General features: G+C 66.5%; 2 protein-coding genes across 2 annotated transcripts; both read right to left on the minus strand.

The window, feature by feature from the left end:
• Positions 1-72: 72 nt before the first annotated feature.
• On the minus strand, positions 73-3102 carry RPS19 (ribosomal protein S19). The gene is made up of 6 exons (XM_068170905.1): positions 3030-3102; positions 2703-2773; positions 2190-2290; positions 1903-2086; positions 251-305; positions 73-125 (listed from the first exon to the last, which is right to left on the minus strand). The coding sequence occupies exons 2-6, from the start codon at positions 2771-2773 to the stop codon at positions 99-101; spliced, it is 438 nt and encodes a 145-aa protein (XP_068027006.1). The 5' UTR covers positions 3030-3102; the 3' UTR covers positions 73-98.
• Positions 3103-6197: 3095 nt separating this feature from the next.
• Positions 6198-8507, minus strand: LOC137460812 (uncharacterized; the record flags this gene model as incomplete). The annotated part of the gene is made up of 5 exons (XM_068170899.1): positions 6198-6327; positions 6409-6561; positions 7019-7250; positions 7571-7900; positions 8257-8507. Coding segments are annotated over 3 exons (601 nt in total), but the record flags the coding sequence as incomplete, so codon positions are not given.
• Positions 8508-8621: the final 114 nt, after the last annotated feature.

Genomic DNA, 8621 nt, shown 5'->3' on the forward strand with positions numbered 1-8621 from the left:
GTTTGGACCACCTCCCTCAAGGCTTTGTGGCCATTTCCCCCTCCCGAGGCCGGGAACCACCACAGCGAGCGCTTGGGGACTCTCTTTTATTGGGCTCCTCAGTGCTTCTTGCTGGCAGCAGCCACCTGAAACGGGACAAAAACCCCCAGAAAAGGTTAAAAGCCAGCCCACAACGCCCCAGCAGCGCAAAAAAGGTGAAAGACCAGCCCAGAACGGCCCCAAAAAGGGCGGAAATGAGCCCAGAACCAACCTGCCCTGCGATGCGGTCCAGGTCCCGCTGCCCCTGGGGCGTCAGCTTGCGCCCGCTACAGAGGGGGAAAACCAGGGGGAAAGAGGGGGGAAATGGGCACAGTGTTACCAAAAATGGAGAAATGAGGACAGGGGAGGGGAAATTTGGGCTAAACCCAGGGGAAAATGGGGTCAGAACGGGGGCCCAAAGGGTACGGGGCGGGGGGGGGGGGAGTGGAACAAAAAGGCAGGGTGGAAATGGAGGTAAAAGGAAAAGTAGCTCAGTTGGGGAAGAAATAAGGAAAGGGAGGAAACGAAGCAAAACAGGCAGAAAAAAGGAGTAAATGGGCAAAAGGGGAAGGTTGCTATTAGTGAAGGGCAGAAATGGGTGAAATAAGAAGGAAATTGGGCAAATTAAGCCGAGAAAGGTGAGGTTTGGGGGGGGGGGGTGAAGGGAAGGGGAAGAATTGGGTCAGAAGAAACGGGCAAAGTGGTGTGGAAGAAAGGAGGGGGGAGAAGGAATGGGAGGCAAAAATAAAAAGGGGGGGAAGGAAGGGGGGCCAAAAAGGGGGGGAAAGAAGGGGGTGCCAAAAAGGGGGGGGAAAGAAGGGGGTGCCAAAAAGGGGGGGAAGGGAAGGAAAGGGGGCCAAAAGGGGGAGGAGGGAGGAAGGGGGGCCAAAAGGGGGAGGAGGGAGGAAGGGGGGCCAAAAGGGGGAGGAGGGAGGAAGGGGGGCCAAAAGGGGGGGGGGGGGGGAGGGGGCAGTTGTTAGCAGAAGGTTGGAATGTGAGAATGTGCTGTAAAAGCTTAGGGTTAAATTGGGCAAAAAAGGTTAAATGAAAGGTGGGAGGGAAGGGCAAATTGGGGTGAAAAAAGCAACCTAAGAAAAGAGCAAAATGAGCTAAAAAGGAGGAAAAATAGAGCAAGAAAGGTCAAAACTGGAGCAGGGAGAAGCGAAGGGAGAGAGTCAAAAGGGCAGAAGAGGTTAAATAGAGCTAGGGAAGCAGAAAGTGGAGAGAGAAAAGGGCAAAAATGAGCAAGTAGAGGCTGAAAAAGCTGAGAAAAGGGCAAATTGGCCTAGAGAGTGGAAAAATGGGGCAAAAAGAGCAAGAAACAGGTAACAGGCTAACAGAGAGGGGAGTGGGTAAAGTAGGAAGGAAATGGATTAAAAATGAGCCAAAAATGGGGGTGAGGAGGCAGCAAATAAGGTGAGAAATGGGGGAAATGGGCAAAGTGAGGCTAAAAAAGGTGAGAAAAAGGCAAATTGGTCCAGAAGGATAGGAATGGGGGGGGAAAGGAGGGGGCAGAAAGGGTCAGAATGGGATCAAGTACAAGCCAAAGGGGAAAAGTTAAAAAGGAACAAAAATGGGGCCAAGGAGGCTAAAAAGAGGTTAAAAGAGGCTGGGAGAAGAGCAAAGGAGGTGAGAAATGGGGGGGAACAGGCAAATGGAGGCTAAAAAGAGGGGAGAAGAGGGCAAGTCAACCTGAAAAGGAGGGAAAAGTGGGGTGGGAAGGGTCCAAAGTGGGTCAGGCAGAGGCTTAAGGGGAAAGCAGCCAAGGGGGATGCAGAGAGAACCGAAGGGGGAAGGGGGGGGAGGAAGAGAGAGGGCAACCGAGGGGGGCGCAGAGAGAGGGCGAGAGGGTGGAGCCGGTGGGGAGCCGCGCCCCGCACTGACCCATCCTGGTCTTTCTCGACCATCTTGAGCCCCTCCAGCGCCTGCAGCACCCTGCGCGCCACCGAGCCGGAGCCGCGGCTGAAGTGGCTGGGCCGCACCCCGCGCCGCTGCCGCCCGCCGTACACCTTGGCCATGGAGCCCACGCCGGCGCCGCCCCGCAGGTACAGGTGCCGAGCCGTGGAGGCTGCCGCGCCGCGGGGGAGAGGAGGAGAGGGAAGGGGAGAGGGTCAGCAGCAGCACGGACCGTGCGGGGGATGGGGATGGGGGGAGCCCCGCCCGGCGCTCACCGGCCCGCGTGTAGAACCAGTTCTCGTCGTAGGGCGCCAGCTCCTTGTGCTTGGCCAGCTTCACCGTGTCCGCCCACTCGGGCACCTTCAGCTTCCCCGACCTACGGCCGCGGCCCAAAGCATCCCCAGCTGCCCCCCGCGGAGCCCGCCCCGCACCCCCTACACACCTTGTTTAGGGAGCACCCCTGAGTACCCTAGAGACCCCTCCCCTCCCAAGAGCCTTCCCCTCCCCGGACTCCTCCTCCCCAAGGACCATAGATTCCTCCCCTCCCCGGGGACCATGGACTCCTCCCCCCGCGGGACCCCTCCTCCCCCGGGTACCGCAGGGACCCCTCCCCTCCCGGGACCCTTCCTTCCCCTCCCCGGACTCCTCCTCCCCGAGGACCACAGACTCCTCCCTCCCCGGGTACCGTAGGGACCCCCCCCCCCCTCTACCGGCAGCCCCACCCCGAGCCCCCCTCCCGGCTCCCCTCCCGCAGCACCCCCGGTTCCCCCCCCCTCACTGCTCCTCACTTCTTGAGGAAGGCGGCCAGGGCCCGCACGAACTCCTGCTGGTTCACGTCCTTCACCGTCACACCGGGCATCTGCCGGGGCGCACCGCGCACGGCTCAGCCCCGCGCCCGCCTTAGCCCCGCGCCCGCCTTCCCCTCCCCCGCTGCCCGTGACCCCCATCCCGCCTCCCCCTTTCTCCGCCCCCCGCGGAAATTGGGCGCTCCCGATTTCGATTCCTGCCGCCCCCGGTGCCGATTCCTGCCCCCCCCCCTTTCCCCGTGTTCGATTCCTGCCGCTCCCCCTTTCCCCGGTGCCGATTCCCAGCCCCCCACGCGGCCGCTCCAGGACCTTGCTGCTGCCTCCTCGCGCGGCCGGAGCGGAAGAGGCGGAGCCTGGCGGCTACCTTGGCTTAACCGCTGGGCCCCAGCCCTCGCGAGAAGCCTCTGACCAATCCGCCGAGGCGAGATCGGGCACCAGCCAATGGGCGTGGAGGGTGGGCGGGGCGGGGGCGCGGCCCCTCTGGTGCTGGGCGTCTCGTCGCGGGGCATGATGGGAGCTCCCGCCGTGTTTCCTCTCCCCCCTTCTTCCCCCTCCTCCTCCTTCCGGCAAAGGGCGGGAAGCGCCTGCACCCTCCTCCCCATGGGGGCCTCGTGCGCCTCTTGCAAGCCCGGCGCTCATTGGCTCTGCCCCCACGCCGGGCGCTGAAAGCGCCGATCTGATTGGCCGGAGCGGCTGCAGCGCCCTCACAGCCACCGCCCCTGGGGGGTTTGGGGTCGCTGCGGGGCTGCAAACCGCAGCTCTGCCTCGGGGCGGCCCGGCGGTGCCCCCAGGGCGTCCTGGGGTCCCTGTGCCCCTCCCCGTGCGGTGTCCCCGCGGGCTGTTCCTGGGCCGCCCCTGTGCTGGCTGCAGGCTGCCCCACAGCCGCTCTCAGGCGGTCCCTACCTGCCCCCTCCCCAGCCCTTGCTCCCACCCCATTGAGGGGGCGAGGCTTCACCTCCCCCCCTCCCCCCCTCCCTTTTCCTCTCCTCCCCGCGTCCCTCCTCCTCCCCAGCCAATCACGGCACTCCTCACCCCCGACAGGCCGACACAGGAGGCGGGGCGTGGCTCTCATTCGCCGTTGTTAAAAGATCTCGGTCACATGACCCGCCCGGTCCCGCCCCCTCCCTCCCGCTGTCCCCGCGGCGACGGAGGGGGCGGGGCCAAAGTGCTAGAGGGGGTGGGGGGAAGGGCGGGGCCTGGAATGCTCTCAGGTGGCAGGCGAGGGGGGCGGGGCTTCCGCGGGCTCCGCGGCGGGAGGGGCGGGGCCGGCGGCGGGAGGGGCGGGGCCCGCGCCGGGAGGGGCGGGGCCCGGAGCGACAGAGGAAGAGGAGGCGGAGGAGGAGGAGGAAGAGGAGGCGGCGTCGGCGGGCGGAGCGTCGGCGGGGTCCGGGGGCGGGGCCTGCTCGGGGGGCGTGGCCGCCTGCATGATCTTCTGGCGCACCTCGCGGATCTTGAGCTGCAGACACAGCTTGGTTGGGAAGATCTCCGAGAAGCGGCTCTGGAAGGCGGCCGTGGCCTGCGCTGCGGGCACAGCGCCCGGTCAGGCACCGCCCCCACCCACGGACACACAGACACACGGACGGGGGCTGACACACAGCCGGGGACGGGGACGGGCAGACACGGACAGGGACAGATACACAGCCAGGGTCAGAGTCAGGGTCAGGGACAGACAGGGTCAGGGACGGACAGACAGGGATGGACAGCGTCAGGGACAGACAGACAAGGTCAGGAACAGATACACAGGGAGGGACAGACAGGGTCAGGGACACACAGACAGGGTCAGGGACAGATACACATGGACAGACAGACAGGGTCAGGGACAGGCAGACAGGGCCAGGAGCAGACACACAGGGACGGACAGACAGGGTCAGGGACGGAAAGACAGAGTCAGGGACAGTTATACAGGGACACACAGACAGGGTCAGGGACAGATACACAGGGACAGACAGACAGAGTCAGTGATGGACAGCCAGGATCAGGGACAGATCCACAGGGACAGACAGGGTCAGGGACGGAAAGACAGAGTCAGGGACAGTTACACAGGGACACACAGACAGGGTCAGGGACAGATCCACAGGGACAGACAGACAGAGTCAGGGATGGACAGGCAGGATCAGGGACAGATCCACAGGGACAGACAGACAGGGTCAGGGACGGACAGTCAGGGTCAGGGACACACAGGGACGGACACACAAGGTCAGGCAGACAGGGTCAGGGACATACAGACAGGGTCAGGGACGGACAGACAAGGTCAGACAGCCAGGGTCAGAGACAGGCGGACAAGGACTGAGAGGCAGGCAGGGTCAGGGCACACAGACAGATGGGCAGACAGCCAGCCAGGGCCAGCCAGGGTCTGCTCTGGGCTGCTGGGGCTGTGCTTTGGGGGAGCTGTGCTAGGTGTGAGTTGGTGTGCAGGGGGTCAGGTTTTGGGGTGCAGGGGGCAGATGTTGGGGTGCGGGGGGTGTTGGGGTGTGGGGATCAGGTGTTGGGTTGCAGGGGTCAGGTGTTGGGGTGCAGGGGTCAGGTTTTGGGGTGCAGGGGTTACCCGAGGGGAAGAAGCCGTGCTCCTGGAAGAGCTGCATCACCAGCGCCCGGCGCTGGTCCAGGGTGCGGCGCAGGGAGGAGAAGGGAACCTTCTCGTACTCCAGCTCCCCCAGCACGTCCTCCCCCCTCCCCCCCTGCAAGAAAGTAGGGACTCAGAGGGGACCCCCCAACCCCCCCCCACCCCTCCAACCCCCCCTCACCAAAGCAGGAATCCTACCACCCCCCCCTCAAGTCCCCTCCGACCCCCACTGGGACTCCCTCTCATTTCCCTCCCTCCCCCACCAGGTTGTGGGGTCCAAGCCTCCCCCGCAGCCCCTCCATGGTCCCCCCAGCTCCCTTCAGCTCTCCCCCCCCAAAAAGTGCCCCCCCTCCAGCCCCTTGCCGCTCCATCTGCTCCCCCAGAGCAGGGTGGGGACCCCACCGGGCCCCCCCATACCAGGATATAAAGCCCCCCAGCCCCCCCACCCCAACCTCCCCCATAGCAAGACCCCCTAAACCCCCCTAAAGCAGGATGGAAGCACCCCCAGCCCCCCCCATAGCAAGGTAGGGACCCCCTAAACCCCCCCTAAGCAGGATGTAAGCATCCCCAGCCCCCCCATAGCAAGGTAGGGACCCCCTAAAACCCCCCCTAAGCAGGATGTAAGCATCCCCAGCCCCCCCATAGCAAGGTAGGGACCCCCTAAACCCCCCCTAAGCAGGATGTAAGCATCCCCAGCCCCCCCCATAGCAAGGTAGGGATCCCCTAAACGCCCCTAAGCAGGATGTAAGCACCCCCAGCCCCCCCAAACCTCCTTCATAGCAAGGTAGGGACCCCCCCCCCACCCCAACATAGCAGGATAGAACCCCTTCAGCCCCCCCTAAACCTCCCCCCCAGCAGGCTGTAGCCCCCCCCAGCCCCCCCCCGGGTTGGGGTGGCCCCCGGTCTGACCTGGCCTCTCGAAGGTGAAGATGTCCCCAGGCTCCGCCCCCTCGCCCTTGGCGCTCTTGGGGGTGTTGGGCTCGGAGCCGCAGCTGGAGCGGCGCCGCAGCTTCCGCTTGGGCGAGGAGGGATCCTCCTCCAGCTCTGCCGGCGGCGAGAGGGCAGGGGTGAGGGGGGAGTTGGGGTGCTGGGGGGGGCGGGGGGGCTGGGGCGGCGGGGCCTCACCGGTGGAGTTCTTCCTCTTCTTGCGGTAGCTGCCCAGGATGGCGCGGGGGGGAGGTGGCCAGGGCCTGCAGGGTGGGGGAGGGCAGCACCTCCTCGGGGCGGAACTCCGGCAGCTCGGCGAAGCGCTCCTCGAAGTCCACCTCCGACAGCACCCTGCGGCGGGGGGCGGGGCGGGGACACGCCCAGCTGAGGCCGCGCCCACGCAGGGGCGCGCCCCGCAGCCCTGCCCCCGTCGCACCCGGCCCGGCCCCCCCCACCCCCCGGCGCCGCCTGCTGCTTCGATCTGCCCCTCCCTAACCCCTCCCACCCTGCCAGCCCCACCCCCTGATCCTAAGCCCCTCCCCTCCCCACGAGACCACTCCCCATGCCCCGCCCACAGCTGCGCAACCCTCCCCCAAACCCTACCCCTGTAACTCCTCCCTGGCTCCGGCCCCGCCCCCAACGCAGGCCCTGCACGATTGACTCCTCCCCCTCAGAGCCCCGCCCACCCCTGCTCAAGCCACGCCCCTTCAAGCTCTCTCCTCCCGCCCAGAACTCTGAGCCCCATACCTCGGGCCCCGCCCCTTCCCCGAGACCCCACCCCCTCCCCCCGGGCCCCACCCTCTCTCACTTGTCAACGCTGTCGAAGGTCTTCTTGAGGGGCGGAGGTCGAACCTTCACCTTTTTGCCTGCCCCTCCTCCGCCCTCCTTCCGCTCCTCCCCCGGGGGGGGGCGGAGCTGTGCGGGGGGGGCCCCCCTCAGGAGGAGCTGGTGGGGAGGAGGAGGAGGAGGGGCCAGCGGGGGGGCAGGTCTGGGCGAGGCTCGGAGGGCGGCGCCCGCCAATCAGGAGGGACCTTGGATGCCTGTGGGGGGAGGAGTCAGGAGGGGGCGTGGCTGAAAGGGGTTGGGTTAATGACCAGGAGGGGACAGGAACAAAAGGTGTAAGGGAGTGGGGCTCGAGAGGATGAGGATGGAGTTAATGAGTAGCTAATGAACGGGTGCAGCTAAGGAGAGAAGGGTGGAGTCAAGGGTGTGGCTCAGGAGATATGGGTGATGTGGTGAAGGGGTGGAGCATTGAAGGGTGTGGCTAACGGAGGCGGAGTCACTGAGGAGGCAGGGCCACAAGAGGGCAGATGAGAGGCGAGGCTAAGGAAGGGCGGGGCTCTGGGGCACGGTCACTCACCGGCTCTGTGGGGGCGGGGCTGGGCGCTGGCTCCTCCCTCCAGGGCTCGGCACCGGGCGGGGAGGGTGGGGCTGTGGGTGGAGCCGCGGGCGGGGGCCGAGGGGGTGGAATCCCAATCAGCAGCAGCGGGGGGAGGGGGAGGGGAGGAGGTGGCGGCGGCCGAGGGAGGAGCAGGGTCCGCTGGTGGGCGTGGCCCCGGGTCGGGCACAGGGCGTGGTGTGGGCGGGCCCTCGTAGCAGCCAATGGGGATGGAGGCGATGGCAGCCTTCACCTTCTGGGGGGGCTTGGGGGCCGGGCGGGGCGGCCGGGCCGGGGGGAAACTGGGTGGGGCTGTGGGAGGGAAGGGGCGTGGTTAAGGTGAGCCATGCCTCCCTCATTTGCATATGCTGTCCACACCCTACCCTAAGGCCCCTCCTACCTGCCAGAGCCACACCCCTGCAGCCCTTCCCACTTTCATTAGCTCTGCCTCCTCCACACCCAAACTACTGATTGGGCTGCGCTGGCAGCCCCGCCCCTTCAGCCCCACCCCATTCTGTAGCCCCTCCCCTATTGGCTCACAGAAGCCCCTCCCCTTCCCAGCCCCTCCCTTCCCTTTGGCCCCACCACCTCCCTTTAAGCCCCATGCCCCTCTTGTGGCCCCACCCTCCCCCAGGGCTCCACCCCCCACCGCCCCGCCCCCCCCTTACCTGCAGTCCCTTGCGCAGGGGCGGGGCCTCCCTTGGGCAGGATGGGCGTGGCCGAGGGCGGGGCCGCCGAGGGGGGAGGGGCGGCGCCGGCCACGCTGTAAACCAATCCGGGCGCAGGGGCAGGGCCGGGGGCGGAGCCAGGGTAGATGGCGGCCAGGACGGGCGGGGGAGGGGCGGAGGAGGGAGGCAGCTGCGGGGGGGGGGCAGCGCAGAGACCCCCACGGGGCCTGGGGCCAGCAGCGGAGGCTGCCCTAGGGGGGGAGGGGGGGGGGGGGGGAGGGGGGAGGGGAGGGGTCAGGGGCAGTTAGGACCCCCCAGCACACACCCCCCCACCCCTAGGACCCCCCCAAGTCACCCCTGGAACC

This window comes from Melanerpes formicivorus, unplaced genomic scaffold (genome assembly GCF_026170545.1).
Source record: "Melanerpes formicivorus ecotype bairdi unplaced genomic scaffold, bMelFor1.0.p_v2 SCAF_779, whole genome shotgun sequence".
Taxonomy (NCBI): Eukaryota; Metazoa; Chordata; class Aves; order Piciformes; family Picidae; genus Melanerpes; species Melanerpes formicivorus.

Excerpts from the sequence above, each read along its gene's own strand:
- RPS19 (XM_068170905.1), bottom strand. The coding sequence starts at position 2,773 with ATGCCCGGTGTGACGGTGAAGGACGTGAACCAGCAGGAGTTCGTGCGG. Across the intron at positions 306-1,902 it reads GTCGAGAAAGACCAGGATGG|CGGGCGCAAGCTGACGCCCC; the intron begins GTCAGTGCGGGG and ends CCCCCTCTGTAG. Across the intron at positions 126-250 it reads TGGACCGCATCGCAGGGCAG|GTGGCTGCTGCCAGCAAGAA; the intron begins GTTGGTTCTGGG and ends GTCCCGTTTCAG.